The sequence below is a fragment of the Chiloscyllium punctatum genome, chromosome 7 (assembly GCF_047496795.1).
Source record: "Chiloscyllium punctatum isolate Juve2018m chromosome 7, sChiPun1.3, whole genome shotgun sequence".
NCBI classification, from domain to species: domain Eukaryota; kingdom Metazoa; phylum Chordata; class Chondrichthyes; order Orectolobiformes; family Hemiscylliidae; genus Chiloscyllium; species Chiloscyllium punctatum.
Genome location: NC_092745.1, coordinates 133624404 through 133644549, shown reverse-complemented (window position 1 = coordinate 133644549; position 20146 = coordinate 133624404). Strand labels below are relative to the sequence as shown.

The following is a 20146-nucleotide window of genomic DNA, read 5'->3' as shown; positions in this document are numbered from 1 at the left end:
TTTCCGTGCTGTACATCTCTATGACTGTATCTGTCTACAAAACCTGAAATGAAATTCTGTCTTTACAATCCTTCAAAATGTGAGTTCTACCAGCAATATTAAATATCAATATAGACCTTGGAGAGGTTTACGGAAGAGATTTACTGGAATGGGAGTGTAGTTGAGGAACTTCAGTGGAGAGATGGGAGAACCTGGGATTGTCCTCCTTACAGCAGCAAGACAGGCCTGCATTTCCATTGTGCCTGTCACATCCACAGAAAGGGTTTACAGTCAATAAAGGACTTTTGAAGTGTAGTTGCTTTAATGTGGATAATGCAGCAATGCACAGCAGGCACTCCCACACAGAAGGGATGTGCTGATGGCATGGTGATAATCTCACTGGGGACTGGTCATCGAGAGGCCTGGCCACTTCAGTCCTGATGAAGGGCTTTTGCCCGAAATGTTGATTTTCCTGCTCCTCGGATGCTGCCTGACCTGCTGTACTTTTCCAGCACCACTCTAATCTAGACTCTGATTTCCAGCATCTGCAGTCCTCACTTTTCCTTGGCCAGTTCAAATTCTACCATGGCAGCTGATAGAATATGAAATTAATGAATAAATCTGGAATTGAAAGTTAGTGTCAGTATTAGTGGCAATGTCAATGATCATTATTGGAAGAACCTGTTGTGGTTCACTGAGAGGGGAAATCTGGCCCAAATGACTCCAGCCCTAAAGCACAAGCTGGTTAACTCTTAACTACCCTCTGAGGTGACTCAGCAAGTTTAAAGGCAATTTGGGATATCAGTGACTCCCATAACCCGTGAAACAATAAAGAAAACAAAGTTTAATAACTATAACAGTGATAAATTTAGTGATGGCGATCGATAAATATCAATAATTATTTGATGATAAATATTTGTCCCTCGATACAAGGAAGCTTATGTGGAGTTGTTCAAAATCACAAAGTTTTGATCAGATAAATCAGGGGCAGGAGGGTGAGGGAGCAGAGGGAGACAGATTGAAGGGAATCGGGAAAAGCCCCAGAGGGGGAGGTGATTGTTTTACAGTCACTTGTTGGGATCTGGAAGGTGCAGGCTGAAATGTGGAAGCAGATTCAATAATAGCTTTCAAAACAGAAATGTTTCAACACATAAAGTGCAAATCTGGGCAATGGGAAAAGAACAGAAAATGAAACTATTGGTAGGTTTTTACAAAGCACCCCACAAACACGTGGGCTTAAATGACCTCCTCCTATGCTGTACGATTTTCTGATTCTAAGAATTTGGCCAAACAGTTACTTAGATCTCTTCTGTGTCTTGTGTGAACTTGCAATGGATATTCACAATGGTTAGACTGTAGATTGAAGGCTAAGGAACAGGAAAAGGAGGCTATTCAGCCCTTCAGTCAAGTCGTGACTAATCTGTCCTCATTTGTATTCGCCCATTTGAGCTCCTTTTTCTGTTTGTTATTGGGATTTGGGAGTCAGTGGCAAGGCCAGCACGTGTTACCCATCCCTGCTTGCCCGAACACTGAATGTCTTATTCACTCATTTCAGAGGGCAGGTAAGGGTCAACCACATTGCTATGGAGCTGGAGTCACATGTAGGTCAGACCAGGTATGGGTGGCAGATTTCCATTCCTAAAAAATGTAATGAACCTGATCGGTTTTAAAATCAGAAATGATGATATTATGATCATCTGTGAGACTAGCTTTCAATTCCACATTTATTAATTCCATTCAAGTTCCACCAGATGCTGGGGTGGGATTTGAATTCATGTCCCTAGAATTTTAACCTGGACCTCTGAATTACCAGTCCAGTGATATCCCCTTCCATATTCCCATTACCACTTTGTGTAATGAAGTGCTTCCTGGCATCACCCCTTGAACAGCCTGACTCTTATTTGGAGTTCTGCCTGTAGTGACTGGAACCTTGATTGGTCAATCAGGGAGCCCTGGATAACAGATATAAATAGGAGATTCAGAGTCTCCTCACTTTGGGGGAGTGATTCTGAGCTGGCTGGCCACAGCTAATCTATTGTGTACATGTAAATAGTGGGCGGCACGGTGGCACAGTGGTTAGCACTGCTGCCTCACAGCGCCTGAGACCCGGGTTCAATTCCCGCCTCAGGCGACTGACTGTGTGGAGTTTGCACGTTCTCCCCGTGTCTGCGTGGGTTTCCTCCGGGTGCTCCGGTTTCCTCCCACAGTCCAAAGATGTGCAGGCCAGGTGAATTGGCCATGCTAAATTGCCGATAGTGTTAGGTAAGGGGTAAATGTAGATGTAGGGGTATGGGTGGGTTACGCTTCGGCGGGGCGGTGTGGACTTGTTGGGCCGAAGGGCCTGTTTCCACACTGTAAGTAATCTAATCTAATCTAATCTAATCTAATCTAAATAAAGGGTGACTCAGTGACAGGATACCAGCCTCCGGGCAGTTATTCCAATGCCCCTTGTACTCGGCTCCCTCACCAGAGGGAAACATAGCTGCAAATGTTGGAATAGGCTGAATGGCCTCCTTCTGTTGCTCAGATCCACTGTTATTCTATTAAACTCTGTTAGATGTTCTGTTTAATATGGCAATAGCTGTGCGAATGTTTTAAAACTTGGTCCTCTGTTGGTTTCCAGAGAAATTCCAGTTTGTGTCCCGCCGACACTCGGGTTTCCCCTTCAGCCTGACCTTCTTCCTGAACGGCATCCAAGTGAACCGCCTGAGCTCCTGCTGCGAGTATAAGCACCGCAAGGGCTCCCGGCTTGGCGGCAAGCAAGCCTACTTTGCTTTTGTGGATGTGAACGGGGCATCCCCATGTTACAGGTAGGGTGAGATCCCATCTTCGAGGAGAAAGTGAGGACTGCAGATGCTAACCCTATCGCAGCTACACTGGCACCACCCCCCACCTTTTCCTCCGCTACATCGATGACTGTATCGGCGCTGCCTCGTGCTCCCATGAGGAGGTTGAACAGTTCATCCACTTTACCAACACCTTCCACCCCGACCTCAAATTCACCTGGACCGTCTCAGACTCCTCCCTCCCCTTCCTAGACCTTTCCATTTCTATCACGGGCGACCGAATCAACACGGACATTTACTATAAACCGACCGTCTCCCACAGCTACCTAGACTACACCTTCTCCCACCCTTCCCCCTGTAAAAACACCATCCCATATTCTCAATTCCTTCGTCTCCGCCGCATCTGCTCCCAGGAGGACTAATTCCAATACCGAACAACCCAGATGGCCTCCTTCTTCAAAGACTGCAATTTCCCCTCAGACGTGGTCCCCTCCACCGCATCTCCTCCACTTCCTGCTCCTCTGTCCTTGAGCCCCGCCCCTCCAACCGCCACCAGGACAGAACCCCACTGGTCCTCACCTACCACCCCACCAACCTCCATATACAGCATATCATACACCGTCATTTCCGCCACCTCCAAACGGACCCCGCCACCAGGGATATATTTCCCTCCCCTCCCCTATCAGCGTTCCGAAAAGACCACTCCCTCCGTGACTCCCTCGTCAGGTCCACACCCCCCACCAACCCAACCTCCACTCCCAGCACCTTCCCCGGCAACCGCAAGAAATGCAAAACTTGCGCCCACACCTCCCCCCTCACTTCCCTCCAATGCCCCAAGGGATACTTTCATATCTGCTACAAATTCACCTGCACCTCCACACACATCATTTATTGCATCCGCTGCACCCGATGTGGCCTCCTCTATATTGAGGAGACAGGCCACCTACTTGCGGAACGTTTCAGAGAACACCTCTGGGACACCCGGACCAACCAACCCGTAGCTCAACACTTCAACTCCCCCTCCCACTCCACCAAGGACATGCAGGTCCTTGGACTCCTCCATTGCCAGACCATGGCAACATGACGGTTGGAGGAAGAGCGCCTCATCTTCCGCCTAGGAACCCTCCAACCACAAGGGATGAACTCAGGTTTCTCCAGTTTCCTCATTTCCCCTCCCCCATCTTGTCTCAGTCAAATCCCTCGAACTCAGCACTGCCTTCCTAACCTGCAATCTTCTTCCTGACCTCTCTGCCCCCACCCCCACTCCGGCCTATCACCCTCACCTTGACCTCCTTCCACCTATTGCATTTCCAACGCCCCTCCCCCAAGTCCCTCCTCCCTATCTTTTATCTCAGCCTGCTGGACACACTTTGCTCATTCCTAAAGAAGGGCTCATGCCCGAAACATCGATTCTCCTGCTCCTTGGATGCTGCCTGACCTGCGCTTTTCCAGCAACACATTTTCAGCTGAGATCCCATCTTGGTAACACATCCCCCTCCAAAGTCTCTCTGCACTGAGACATTGGGTGCTGTAATGTTATCAGAAATGGATCACTTTGAAGTGTAGTCCCTGTTGTGATACACGGTGCAGCAGTGGTCATTTTGTGACTGGACATCCAGCCCCATCACACTAAAGAACAGCTCTGATATAAATAGTACACCTAATTAATTGTTGCCATATTATGACCGGAAGGTAAATAATAAGCCCCTTGAGCCATATGTAGAGTCATACTGTACAGAAATCTACAGCAACAAAATTATAACATTTCACCAAAAGACAACGCAAGCAGAGTCTTTGACTATTTTAAATGTGTTGGTGGACAGATTCTTGCCAGGGGTGTTGGAGTATTGTGGTGTGGTAGAGAAGATTATCAGGGGTGGGCAGGAATGTGGTTGATTAATGAGCCAGGATCTTCTTGACTGGTAGGACCAGCCTTGCTGCTCCTAATTTGTGTTCATATCAAGCCTTACCCACCGTTCATAAGGAACTATTTCCTGAAAGCCCGTAAGCAGGAGGCTAAATATTAAAATTGGAGCCAACTGTTTAGGGGTGATGTCAAGAAGCACTTACTCCCCTAAAGAGAAGTGGAATTTTGGAATTCTGTTCCCGCAGAAAGCGTTTGTATTTCCCAGATAACTACCAGAGTCTTTCTGTCCCGTCTCTTCTGTCAGGTGTATTATCGCCATGGGTTTGGATAAGAAACCCACACCACCTTCGAAAAGGGTGAAGGAAGAAGTGGTGAAGGAAGTGGAGAAAGAAAAGTGGGAGCTGACAGAAGACAGAGACAAGTTAACTGTAGTGAATGCCAGTGAGGAGACCAGTCAGGAAGAAGCAATGACGGCTGAATCTTCAATTGAAGAGGAGAGAATGCATGAATGTCAGAGTTCACCAGCCAGGACCCAAGATGGAAGTTCCAAGGAGGGTTAGTCTCAATGATGTAGTTGTTTCAGGAGTGTTTCATACTAGTGAACAGTGTGTATTAATGGAAAGATTCTTGGGTTAATTAACAGTCTTGTACACTGCGACATGAACAAATCTCTCAAAACCAACCTGTAGCATCAAAGCTGGAAAGTGGTAAGATCTCCCGCATCCCCACATCGACAGCCCATTGTGTCTGTGCCATTCTTTTAAAGGACTATCTAATTAATCTAACCCTCCACTGTTTCCTCACAGCCTCCAAACTTGACTATTTCCAATATTTCTCCAATTTCCCTTTGAAAGTTATTATTGGATCTGCTACCATTGCCCTTTCAGGCAGCAAGTTCCAGATTCCAGTAACTCATCTTTTAAAAAAAAAACCCTCTCCGTCTTTACTGACTCCATTCAATCTGTGTCCTTCTGGTCACTGACCTCCTGTCCTTCTCTCCATGATTTTGAACACCTCGATTAAACCTCCTGGAACCTTCTCTGCTTTAAGAAGAGCAATCCCAGCTTCTCCCAGTCTGTCCACGTTCATTGAAGACCCTCATCCCTGCTCCCATTCCAGTGACTTTCTTTGAACACTATCCATGTTCTTGACGTCCTTCCTAAAGAATAATGAGTAGATATAATTGTCTAGCTGAGGGTCTAAGCAGTGATTTGTGAAAGGTAAAGCACTTGCTTGATTTTATACTCTGTGTACCTCTCTATGTAAAGCCCAGTGTCCTGTGCAGCCATAGATGAATGAGATTGGAGGTTTTTCCAATTGCAACAAAAGAAGACATTATGGGGAGCAGATAACAGTCTTTAAAATAATGTTTGACAGTGTAGTTATGGAGAAAATGTTTTCATTTGTAGGAGAATGGATATAAAATAACGAATTAAAATCCAATAGGGGATAAGTAGCCTGCCTGACTCTAAGACCATAAGATAAAGGAGCAGAATGAGGCCATTTGGCCCATCAGGTCTGCTCTGCCATTCCACCATGCTCCTCAATCCCATTCTTCAGTAACCCTTCACAATCAAGAGCTTATTGATCTCTGTCTTGAACACAGTCAGTGACCTGTCCTCCACAGCCCCTGTGGAAGTGAGTCCCACAGATTCACCCCCCCCCTTGGCTGAAAAGCTTCTGCCTCTTCTTTATTTGAATTAGAATTAGAATTGCTACGGTGTGGAAACAGGCCCTTCGGCCTAACAACTCTACACCGCCCCACCCAGTCCCATTGCCCTACATTTCCCCTGACTAATACACCTAACCTACACATCCCTGAACACTGTGGGCAATTTAGCATGGCCAGTTCACCTGACCCGCACATCTTTGGATTGTGGGAGGAAGCTGGAGCACCCGGAGGAAACCCATGCAGACACGGGGAGAATGTGCAAACTCCACACAGATAGTCACCCGAGGCTGGAATCGAACTCAGGTCCCTGGTGCTGTGAGGCAGCAGTACTGACCACTGAGCCGCTGTGCTGTCCCTCTGTTCTAACAGGTCACCCCTTCACTCTGAGATTGTGTCCTTCGGCCCTAGTCTCTCCTGCTAGTGGAAACATCTTCTCTACATCTACTCTATACAGGCTGTCAGTATTGTCTAAGTTTAGGGTGTAGGTTTGCTCGTTGAGCTGTGGTTTGATATCCACACTTTTCATTACTTGGCTAGGTAACATCATCAGTGGCGACCTCCAAGTGAAACGAAGCTGTTGTCTCCTGCTTTCTATTTATATCTTTCTCCTGGATGGGGTTTGTGGTGATGTCATTTCCTGTTTGTTTTCTGAGGGGTTGATAGATGGTATCTAGATCTATGTGTTTGTTTATGGTGGTGTAGTTGGAGTGCCAGGCATCTAGGAATTCTCTGGCATGTCTTTGCTTAGCCTGTCCCAGGATAGATGTGTTGTCCCAGTCGAAATGGTGGTTTTTTTCATCCATGTGTAGGGCTATGAGGGAGAGAGGGTCGTGTCTTTTTGTGGCTAACTGGTGTTCGTGTATCCTGGTGGCTAACTTTCTTCCTGGTTGTCCTACGTAGTGTTTGTGGCAGTCCTTGCATGGAATTTTGTAGATGACGTTGGTTTTGTCCATGGGTTGTACTGGGTCTTTTAAGTTTGTTAGTTTTTGTTTGAGAGTGTTGGTGGGTTTGTGTGCTACTAGGATTCTGAAGGGTCTTAGTAATCTGGCTGTCATTTCTGTCGCAGACACCAACACCTACCAACAGGTGGCACTAGACCCGACCCCACAACTAGGAAACAAAAATTACACAATTCCGGACAATTAAACAAGACGGAATTCCAGAAAATGAAACCCGACGGGACCAACACCCCACGATTTTATGGACTACCAAAAATCCATAAACCAGGAGCCCCCCTCAGTCCTATAGTCTCACTAACCAGAACATCAACTTACAGACTGGCCAAAGAACTATATGCAAGACTGAAATACTGAGTAGAAGAGTCACAGGACTCCACCCAGGAATTCCTAAAAATCATTAAAAACACCAAAATAGAGGAAGACGAAGCAATGATCTCATTCGACATAACAGCACTGTTCATCTCCATCAATATCGACCTGGCAAAGGAAACACTTCCCACACTTTTAGAAGAGACCATCACACACACACCAACCACCATCGATCACATTACCAACGAAAACATCATGAAGCTAGAGGACCTGTGCCTCACCACCCACTTCACTTTCAACAACATAGCCTACAAACAAACCAACGGAACACCCATGGGATCTCCGCTATCAGGATTCATAGCAGAATCGGTAATGCAAAGACTAGAACAAACAGCCCTACCAACCATCAAACCAAAAATCTGGGTCTGCTAAGTAGATGACACATTTGTCATCACAAAACGAAACAAGATAGAAGAGACATTTAACATCATTAAAACACCCTCACAGGCATAAAGTTCACCAAGAAGGAAGAAACTGACAACAAATGTATCATCTACTTTCATTCCTGGACGTCACAGTCGAATGAAAGGACAACTGAGAACTACAAACCTGCGTATACAGAAAACCGACAAACACTGACCAAATACCTAACTACACCAGCAACCATCCCAACACACACACAAACGAACACTATTCCAACGAGCCACCACACACTGCAGCACAGACAAACTTCGGAAAACAGAGGAGAACCACCTATACAACGTATTCAAGAAGAACGGATACTCAAAAAATACAGTGCGATGATTCCTCAAGAACAAACCACGACAAGCAGACCAAACACAGCCAGAAACCCTAACCACCTTACCATACATCAAAGAAGTTTCAGAAATGACAGCTAGATTACTAAGACCCTTCGGAATCCTAGTAGCACACAAACCCACCAACACTCTTAAACAAAAACTAACAAACTTAAAAGACCCAGTACAACCCATGGACAAAACCAACATCATCTACAAAATTCCATGCAAGGACTGCCACAAACACTATGTAGGGCCACCAGGATACATGAACACCAGCTAGCCACAAAAAGACACGACCCTCTCTCCCTCATAGCCCTACACATGGATGAAAAAAAAACACCATTTCGACTGGGACAACACATCTATCCTGGGACAGGCTAAGCAAAGACATGCCAGAGAATTCCTAGAGGCCTGGCACTCCAACCACAACACCATAAACAAACACATAGATCTAGATACCATCTATCAACCCCTCAGAAAACAAACAGGAAATGACATCACCACAAACCCCAGGAACCCCATCCAGGAGAAAGATATAAATAGAAAGCAGGAGATAACAGCTTCGCTTCACTTGGAGGTCGCCACTGATGATGTTACCTAGACAGGTAATGAAACGTCTGGATATCAAACCTACAGCTCAGCGAGCAAACCTACACCCTAAACCTCAACCTGAGCTACAAACCTTGCATTCTCTAACTTTCAATCAGAACCCTCATTATCCTTCTAACATCCATCGAGCAATGACCCAGAGTCCTAAACCGCTCCTCATATGACAAGGCCTTCATCCCGGGTTCATTCATGTTAACCTCCTCTGAAGCCCCTCTAAGGCCAGCACTTGCTTCCTTAGATACAGGGCCCAAAACCGCTCATAATATTTCAAATGCAGTCTGACCAGAGCCTTATACAGCCTCAGCAGTACATCTCTGCTCTTGTACTCTCACCCTCTTGAAATTAATTCTGAAGTACAACTGCCTCTGTAGCTAGAATGTAGAACTTGCTCCATATGAAGTGGATGAGGTTTAACATTTTACCATTTAGTTTATATATTTTGAATTCCTTCCTCCACACTCTTCCCACCCAAGACCTCACAGCACACCATGGGTATCTGACTATGTAACTGACTATAATCTATCTGATGGAATGTTCCAACACAAACTGGTGACACACCTAGAACAGGATCCAGTAAGAGTGTTTAAATGCTAACGGAATTCATTCGAAGAGGCACAGGGAAGTCTAAAATAATATTGACATGACCTAGGGATCCAGAATAATACTAACACACATCCAACGGTTCAACAGACTCTGCCTTGTTTTTGCAGAGCGGAGTTTGGATGGCTCTAATGCCATATTTCTTCTAAATGTTCACACTTGTAAATGTTTGTCAGAGTATGATGATGATTTTGAAGAGGAGGAAGAGAAAACGAATGACGAGTTGGGTGAGAGAAAGTCACCTGCAGACTTAGAGAAGGAGAGGTGGAGCTCAGCTGATGAACACCAGAGTGAGAACTCGGATGTTCGGGATGAAGGATCAGTGAGCAAGAAGGGACACAGCGACTTCTCGGATAGTGAAAGCGAAGGTAAGGCCAGGATGTCTTTTACAATATTTGGGTATTGTCCCTCATGGTTTCACCCCTCTCTCCCTCTCAATAATCTCCTCCAGCTCTAGAACCTTCTGCGATCTCTGCGCTCCTCCAATTCTGGCATCCTATTCATTCCTGGTTTTAATCACTCCGTCATTCATGGGCGTGTCTCCTACTCCCCGAACTCTAAGTTCTCAAATTGCCTTCCTAAATCCTCCACCCCTCTCGCTCTGTCTCTCATTCTTTGAGAGCATCTGAAAACTAAACTCTAGTCACCTGTCCTTTGGGGCTCAGCATCGAACATAGATTGCTGGTGTCAATGCTATTCTGTGGTATACTCCTGAATTATGTTTAATAATGAAGGGTGAAGACATATCTGAATGAGGCTTCATTTTCCTGCCTAAGAGTTTGAATGATGCTGTCAAAGGAGCCTTGTTGAGTAACTGCAGTTCATCTTGGGGCTGGAGCTCACTTCTGGCTCTGTAGATTTGAGGTGCAATCCCCTTTACAAACAGGCCCACCATATTCTCCATCAACAACCAAGCAGAGTTTGATTTCCTACTTGGTGCCAGATCCCAATGCTTGGCTTGGGATGCAACCTGCCCTCTGTACAATTAGTTAGCCAGCCCTGACCTGGCCCCTCACTATAAACCCATTAGCCTCTGTACAAAGGGCACAGGGAAACAGTTCCTCACTATAAACCTCAGTGTCAGAGGACAAAGGGGGTTGTTATCTCGACTCATACATCAAGATCTCATCCTGTGTTGTCAGTTCCTGTGGCAAGTATCATAGCAATATAGAAACATGGAAAAAAGGAGCCGGAGTAGGCCATTGGACCCCTCAAGCCTGGTGTATCATTCAGTATGATCATGGCTGATCATCAAGCTCACTACCCTGAATCGCTGTCCCCCCCATTGAGCCCTTGATCCCTTAATCCTTTTAGCCACTAAAGCTATATCCATCTCTGTTGTTGTGGTTCTATTCGCCGAGCTGGGAATTTGTGTTGCAGACGTTTCGTCCCCTGTCTAGGTGACACCCTCAGTGCTTGGGACCCTCCTGTGAAGCGCTTCTGTGATGTTTCCTTCGGCATTTATAGTGGTTTGAATCTGCCGCTTCCGGTTGTCAGTTCGAGCTGTCCGTTGCAGTGACCGGTATATTGGGTCCAGGTCGATGTGCTTATTGATTGAATCTGTGGATGAGTGCCATGCCTCTAGGAATTCCCTGGCTGTTCTCTGTTTGGCTTGTCCTATAATAGTAGTGTTGTCCCAGTCGGATTCATGTTGCTTGTCATCTGTGTGTGTGGCTACTGAGGATAGTACCACTATTCAAACCACTACAAATGCCGGAGGAAAGATCACAGAAGCGCTTCACAGGAGACTCCCAAACACTGAGAATGTCACCTAGACGGGGGACGAAACGTCTGCAACACAAATTCCCAGCTCGGCGAACACAACCACAACAACGAGCGCCCGAGCTACAAACTTTGTATATCCATCTTCTTGAAAACACACAATGTTTTTACCTCAATCACTTTTTGTGGGAGGGGATTCCACAGGTTCACCACTCTCTGGGTGAAGACATTTCTCTTCATCTCAGTCTTAAAATGTCTACCCTTAACCTTAAGTTATGACCCCTTGTTCTGGACTCCCCGACTATCGGGAATGTTCTTCCTGTATCTACTCTGTCTAGTCCTGTTAGAATGTTAAGGTTTCTATGCAATCCCAGCAGTCCCCTGGAGATTATTATTTAATTTGTTGGGTTTCTTATCCTGGACAAAGCAGGCAATCTGTGTTATAGTTTATGGAAAGTTACAGTCACATGAGATCAACCTCAACGTTCAACCTCAGCCACTCAGCTCTCCCCCCATTTGCCAACCAAAGTTGATCCACTTGAATCTGGGAGCTCTACATAAACTAACAGTGCTCACTGCTAATTATAATCGAGATAATATAATCTGTTGCTGCTGCTTACTATGCTGTTTAATTGCTACATGCACGCACAGCTCTGTCGCTAAGCAATGATCTGTTATTCAGTTTACAGACTGTGTTTATAATTTTCTTTCAATTAATAAAGAGAAAATGCAGGAGAGGACTGCACTAGCAGCATTTAAATAGGCTTCACATCCGCTCTTGTGACAGCCATGCTGTATTCCTTTATGCAAGACTCTTCCATTTCCAGTCACACACTCACTCACAATCACCACTGATTCAGAAGGTCAAGTCATCATAGAACATAGAATATTACAGCACATTCCAGGCCCTTTGACCCTCGATGCAGCACTGACCTGTGAAAACAATCTGAAGCCTATCTAGCCATCCAGATGTTTATTCAATGACCGTTTAAATGCCCTTAAAGTTGGTGAGTCTATTACCGTTACAGGCAGGGCATTCCACGCCCCTACTACTCTCTCAGTAAAGAAACTACCTCTGACATCTGTCTTATATCTATCACCCCTCAATTTAAAGCTATGTTCCCTTATGCTAGCCATCAACATCTGAGGGAAAAGGCTCTCACTATCCACCCTATCTAACCCCCTCATTATCTTGTATATCTCTATTAAGTCATCTCTTAACCTTCTTTTCTCTAACAAAAACAGCCTCAAGTCCCTCAGCCTTTCCTCATAAGACCTTCCCTCCATATCAGGCAACATCCTAGTAAATCTCCTCTGCACCCTTTCCAAAGCTTCCACATCCTTCCTATAATGTGGTGACCAGAACTGTACACAATACTCCAAGTGCGGCCGCACCAGAGTTTTGTACAGCTGCAGCATAACCTCATGGCTCTGAAACTCAATCCCTCTACCAATAAAAGCTAACACACCGTACGTTTCTTAAGAGGCCTATCAATTTTGATGGCAACTTTCAGGGATCTATGTATCTGGATACCGAAATCTCTCTGCTCAAGTACACTACCAAGAATCTTACCTTTAGCCCAGTACTCTGTTCCTGTTACTCCTTTCAAAGTGAATCACCTCTCACTTTTCTGCATTAAACTCCATTTGCCACCTCTGAGACCAGCTCTGCAGCTTATCTATGTCCCTCTGTAACCTACAACATCCTTTAGCATTATTCACAACTCCACCCACTTTAGTGTCATCCACAAATTTACTAACCCATCCTTCCATCCCCTCATCCATTTATAAAAATGACAAACAGCAGTGGCCCCAAAACAGATCCTCACAGTACCTCACTAGTAACTGAACTCCAGTATGAACATTTCCCATCAACCACCACCCTCTATCTTCTTTCAGCTAGCTAAATTCTGATCCAAACCACTAAATCACCCTCAATCACATGCCTCTGTATTTTGTGCAATAGCCTATCATGGAGAACCTTATTTAACGCCTTACTAAAATCCAGACATGCCACATCAATCACTTTACCCTCGTCCACAGGTAAAAGACAATATTGTCAAGGAGAATGCTGAGATACAGGATATTAGACTAGATGGGACTGAGGTTCATAAGGAGGAGGTGTTAGCAATTCTGGAAAGTGTAAAAGTACATAAGTCCCCTGGGCTGGGTTGGAGTTATCCTTGGATTCTATGTGAAGCCATCGAGGAGATTGCAGAGCCCAAATATATTACCTCAGCGGTCCCATGTCCGCTCCTGCTCAACGTGCCCTCTGCATATTCACGAGGTAAGCTTTTTATATGATTTGTTTACCTTGCTGGCAGCCTCACTCTCACCGCTCCTGCTGCAAATAAAATTCATCTTTTGAACTGAATTAACTGTATTGTCATATGTACTCCAATGAGTATAGTGAAACATTCACAGTAGCTGCATCAGAGTGTTATCTTAGGTACAGAGGAACCTAGATACAGTCCCACAACAGAAATTTGAACACAAATCCAGGCTAGCGCTCAGAGGGTCAGTGCTGAGGGAGTGCTGCACTGTCAGAGGGTCAGTGCTGAGGGAGTGCTGCACTGTCAGAGGGTCAGTGCTGAGGGAGTGCTGCACTGTCAGAGGGTCAGTGTTGAGGGAGTGCCGCACTGTCAGAGGGTCAGTGCTGAGGGAGTACTGCACTGTCAGAGGGTCAGTAAAATCCAAACAAGTAGGAGGAAGAGTCGGATTTTTGGTCCTCGATCATGTCTGATCTGACATTACTAATATCTACTTTCCATCCTTTTTCCCATTTTCCTTGATTTTCCCTCCTGATCTATCTCAGTATTAAAGGGTTCTGCCCCCACAGTTCTCTGTGGCAAGGAATTCCAAAGACTCTCAACACCCTTGGAGAAACGATTCCTTCTGATCTCAGTCTTAAATTGGTGCCCCTTTATTTTGAGACTGTCCCCTCTGGACCTGAGCTCTCCCATGAGGGACAACATTCTCTCTACATTAACCCTGTCTTTATGAATCCTGTATGTTTCAGTGAAACATTTTGTCAACAGTAATGGAGTGTTGCAATGTTGGAGAGTCGGTGCTAAAGGACTGCTGTTCCAGTACTGCACTGAGAGTGCCAGCCCCTGGATTTTGTACTGAGAACCTTTGCATGATGCTTAAACTTCCAAGCTTCTGAGTCACACCATGACCTACAGAGCCTTCACTACCACACATTAAAATACTGGCACAGTTTGCAGGGCATTAGTGAATCAGAAATTTTTTAAAAAATTAATGAACAGTTACATCGTCACTAATTTTATTCCAGATTTTTTAATTGAATTCAACTTTCATTGCCTACCATGGTAGAATTCAGACCATGTTTTAGATTAGATTACTTACAGTGTGGAAACAGGCCCTTTGGCCCAACAAGTCCACACCGACCCTCCAAAGAATAACCCACCCAGACCCATACATTTACCCCTGCATCTAGCACTATGGGCTATTTAGCATGGCCAATTCACCTGACCTGCGCACCTTTGGACTGTGGGAGGAAACTGGAGCACCCGGAGGAAACCCACGAAGACACGGGGAGAATGTGCAAACTCCACACAGACAGTTGCCCGAGGCCGGAATTGAACCCAGGTCCCTGGCACTGTGAGGTAGCGGTGCTAACCACTGAGCCACCATGCCGCCTCTAATGTTCCCACAACATTAACCGGAAGCTCTAGATTACTAGTGCAGTGATTTCCCACTGTCCTTCTGCCTGCCCCTTTTCCAGTCCCACTATCTGCACTTGTCTCATTCTGTCCTCATGAGCTTCCCCAATGTTAGTTGCTCTCCATTTGCTATTATACCTTCAAAACTCTGGAATTCCCTCTCTAAGTGCCTGCAAATCTACTTATTTTATGATTGCAACCAATTGTAATACTGGACAAATCAGATCCTGTAGTGAAGCCTGTTTTGATGGGTCTTCAGGTTTAGTTTTTGCAATTTGGTTACAGTGATGGGTATTCACACTAAGTTGCTAATGTACTTCCAATGAAAGGACATAAATTTATTCCACAAATGATAATCCATATTTATGCATGACAAATATAAAATAACTAGATGAAAAGAAAAATGAACTTTTTTTCCAACAATATCCTTGACAGACCTTCAACCCCAATGTTGGATCAGGCCTAACTTAGCTCTTTAATTTCTTGCTCAATTGATGAGATTGCAAGTGTTGCCTTTCGGACTTTGGTTGGATATGATATTCTCTATATTACTGTCTGCCCCCAGGATAGCCGACTAATGTATTGACTTTCCCTTGGAGACTTCAGCAAACAAACTGTCCTTCTACTGGCAGGAATCTTTTTGTCTCAGCTGAAACCTGATTGAGGCCCCTGGCCATCTGATTTTCTATTGATCTTAATGATTTAATCTATTTTTGTACTCAACCTGTTCAGAGATGTTATTACACACCTCTGGAGCAGGTGGGACTTGAACCTGGGACTTCTGGCTCAGAGGCAGGGACACTATCACTTTGCCCCTATGGTTCCTGTATTGATTCCATTCGGTAAGCACACTTCAGCTGTTATGTCCCCAAATAGTTTGCTAATCTAAGTCATATGGTTTCTTGGAAATTGTCATTAGTTCACTGTTCTAATCTCATTTTAAAAAAAGAGTCTCTTTCTCAAAAAACTATGAACAAAAGCCAATTTACTTCTCCTTCAGAATCCATCTTCCCAATTAATAATAATATATTAAAAACCTTCAACACAATTTTAACCTTTTGGTTTTGCTTATCTGTCCTTCATTGTTTGGTGTCATATTAAGTCTGGTTTATGTTTTTGTGAATCACCTTGGGGTGCTTCATTGTTGCAAGAGAGAGAGGTTCACATGATTGTCACCCCGTTCATTACTTCAGTTGTTCACTTGCCTCATAACCGATGTATAATAGCAGCTGTGTGTACCATCTACAAGATGCACAGCAGCAACTCCCCAAGGCTGCTCTGACAGCATCTTCCAGAACCATGACATGACCTTCACCAAATAGAAGGAGAACAGCAGACGATATGCAGGAACGACACTGGTGACAAGTTCCCTCCAAGTCACGCACCATCCTGACTTGGAAATATTCCATTCCTTTGGTGTTGGGTAAAAATTCTGGAAGTCCCTCCAAAGCAAGTGTTGTGCTTACCCCAAACTAAACAAGACTGCAGTGGTTCAAGAAGGCACCACCACCTTCTCTAAGGCAATTCAGGACGGGTGATAAATGTCAGCAAAGCCCACATCTGATGGATAAATGAAAGAGACTATATAAATATGAATTTTTGGTTTTAATGTACTAAATGATTTGTGATATTTTTCTACATTTGCCTGAGCAGAGGAATTGTCTCGATCAGGAGGGTCGTCACGAAGTTCATCTTATTCCCCACGAAGCAGTGAAATATCTGATGGTGAAAGACTGGAAGAAGAGAAGACTGATGATGAAGAGCAGGAAAGATTCACCCTTTCTGAAGATGAGGGGGAGCACATGACTGCCAAAAAACTGGGAGCAGGAGAATCCCAGCAGGAGAGCTGTGAGGTGAAAACTGTAAATAACATAGGGAGGGAGGATGAAAAAATCACAGGAGCAGAGGCCTTACTTGAGGGTCAAGTAGATTCTGAGGAGAAAATCATGCAGTCTTCAGGGGGAGAGGATCAATCACCACAGAGAGCAGCCACAGGCTCTGAAGAAAAGGTTGGAACGGATGAAGGAATTGAAGCTAACAGGGAGACAAGTGTGAATGCAGAGAGCAGCAACAAGGAAGGTGCAGAAACAGATGAAGAACCTTTAGTAACTGTGGGAGTTCACGACAGACATTCCAAAGACGTAGCGTTGAGAGGTAGTGAGGTGAGCGTGTACACTGCGGAGCTCTCTGTGTCTGGGAGATCTGTTGGTGAGTAAATGCAGACTCCCGAGTGCTGCCTTTCTACATGCATGTACTGTCCCAGCTCTCTGCTCCCTTTTAGTTACAGTGTTGACCTTGGCTGCATTTCCAACACAGAAAAACCAACTCTGAAGAGATGCAGTTACAACATGTCAATTAAAACTGATGCACGGTGTGTTTAGTCTTCCCTGTGTGTGCGTTAATGGGAGAACCGACCTATTGTGTTTGCAAATACTTGAGCTGAACGTGACCAATAATTTTGTGCGTGTTTGTATAAGGGGCTGTGGTGAATCTCATAGAAAGCGCAGCAGTTGATGATTACAATGCAGAACGTACAGCACAGAAACAGGCCATTTGGCCTAAATGGTTCATTTCTGTTCAGTATGAACCTTCTCCCTTTCACCCTGTCACCATGTGCTCCAATTTCACTGCGCAGCAAACATACTTGTAATTGTTTTTACAGCTACCCTGTTGTCTCCACATACTTTACACAACAGCAGCAGTGAAATATGGGCTATGTAGGTTAGTTTGTTCTTAAAGTAGGATAAAAGGTCAGCGCGACATCGAGAGTCCAACGGGCCTATACTGTGCTGTACTGTTCTCAGCTCTGTATAATTCTCAGACTACCTATTGCTTTCTCCCTCCTGTCTCGGCTCTCCCTTGAAGTTAACAAGCTATAGATTAGTCTTTGTGAATGATGCAGAGTAGCCCCCAGTTCATTATCATTGTTCACTGCTGTTCAAAACCAATTTGTAACCCCTTGAATAATAAAGCCAAACACTGCAAATGCTGGAAATATAAAATGGAAAACAGAAAATGTTGAAAAACCCAACAGGTCTGGCAGCATCTGTCAGAGTTTAACATTTCATGTCCAGTGACCCTTCTTCAGAACAGTTTGTCAAGCAATTTCTGTTCTTGTGTTTTAATCCCCCTGGTTTAACACTGAGCAAAAACGAGCATTCCTGGAGATAATTCACGGACCCAGCATGTTTGTTTGAATTTCTTTGCATTATATAACTAGGGGGCACTGTTTCAAAATAAGGGGCTTCATACTTTAGATGAAGGTAAGGAATTTGTTCTCTCTGACTGTCATTGGCTGAGTTAGACAGATGTTTAATCAACAAGGATATTGAGTGTACATGGAGACAAAGGAAAATGAAGCTTGGGCCACATTTACCCCAGTCAGGAATGTATTAACTGGCAGAGAAGGTTCAAGGGGCCAAATGGCTAACTTTTGTTTGGAGTTCTTAATTTCTCTGTTGTCTCAACCAAGGAGTGGAGCTGTTTTTCGCCCAGGTTTAACAACTTTATCAAAACAGCACCAGAAGGTAGTGAGAATTGAACATTGTATTCTCATCGTTAAAATGTACTGACCTTCAGGCCCCCAGTAACCCACAAGTTTGTTCACAGTAGATGCCATCTTATTGCAATTTTAGGTCCTGTTAATCTGGATCTCCAGACACTAAACTGAGGGTACATTTTGAGGAAAACATATGACTTATTCTTCTGTGAAATTGCAACTAAATGATAAATGCAGTAAAATTTGGGGCCTAGGTTTGAAGGGAGATCTTGTGCTGCAGTAGCTACCATCCCGGCCTCTCGGTTAAAAACACCAAGTTCAAGTCCTTCTCGAAGACTTGATGTCCCTGGAAGGTACATTTCTGTCTTGACCAAACAGGTTGAATATCAATCTGCAAATCCTTACCGTGTATACCAATGCTAAGAGAGAAGAGTGGGAGAGCTTCCTTGTCAGCCAGGCCTGATGTGGAGAGGTGTCCTCTCAAACTACAGCCTGTGGGACTGGCCAGAAACCTGTTCCAAGAAAGCCTTCCTATGGAAGTAGACTTATACATGTGCTTCGTCTACCTCATAAACCACTAAACACATGAACACCATTCATCCTGCATCGGGTTTGAGGTGCACATTTGGGTCTTTGTGATCCTCCTCCGTCCCCCTCTCCCTCCCTCCTTGTTTGCATTCCCTCTTTCCTCTAGCTCTCTGTTCACTCTATCATTCTTCCTGCCCATTCCAGTTCTCCTGTATGGGGCTCTTTTTCTCTCTCCTATCTCTCGTTCATGTTCACCTTCCTCCTTCTCTTCTTGCTCTCCCTCTTTCCTAACTCCTCTCTTTCCCATCCCTCTGTCTGCCTCTTGGTCTTCTATTCTTCCTCCTCTCTCTCTCTTTACCCCTTTCTACCTCATCGACTCAATCCCACACACTTCCTCTCCTCTCTCAGATCCCTCTTTCTCTCCACTTCCCTCTCTTCCCATCTCCCTCCCACATTCCCAACTCTTCCCCACTTATTTTTGATTTGCTTTCACACTCTGTGTGTGTCTCTCTCTCTCCTCTTTTCTCTATTTCTCTATTTCTCTCTTTCTCTCTCTTTCTCTCTCTTTCTCTTTCTCTCTCTCTCTCTCTCTCTCTCTCTCTCTCTCTCTCTCTCTCTCTTTCCTCTCCACCACCTTGTTTTCCCCATACCCTATATCTCCCTCCACCAACCCAGTGCTCGGTCCCTCCTGCTGCCGCTCTCTTGAGAAGTTGCCCTTGTGAAATGCTCTGTCTTGCTACATTTCCTTCAAAGGTCTCCTCGATATCTTGGAGCTCCCTTTCAGGAATTTGAATGGATGTTCCTTTGCCCTGCTGAAAATGGTCCTGGGTCCCTCTTGTTTGGGATGTTTTTATGACGTTTCGTGTATAAATTGTAAATTATTGTGATGAATCTCTAGCCCAAAGCTGCTCAGCTGAACTGAGAAACTATGGTAAGCACAATGTTCTGGAGGGTTAAGAGAGGGGAGAGAAAACAACAAGCTTGGATTTAAAGGATAAATGTTTTCAGGAGCACGGAATAGTCTGGGATTCCACAGTTATATCTTGAAATAGAACAAATATGAACCAGGAATATCAGGCTGGTTTGTAACAGCTTTTCAACATCTGGGTAACAAAGACATAGCAGTGCAA

The 20146-nt window shown here is 44.8% G+C and overlaps 1 protein-coding gene across 1 annotated transcript in view; it reads left to right on the top strand.

The window, feature by feature from the left end:
- erich3 (glutamate-rich 3) overlaps positions 1-20146 on the top strand; it is a 116980-nt gene that overhangs the window by 67227 nt on the left and 29607 nt on the right. The window contains exons 10-13 of the mRNA XM_072574893.1: positions 2603-2789; positions 4937-5187; positions 9758-9949; positions 16643-17197. Coding sequence (XP_072430994.1) covers positions 2603-2789; positions 4937-5187; positions 9758-9949; positions 16643-17197 — 1185 coding nt within the window. The remainder of the gene's footprint in view (positions 1-2602; positions 2790-4936; positions 5188-9757; positions 9950-16642; positions 17198-20146) is intronic.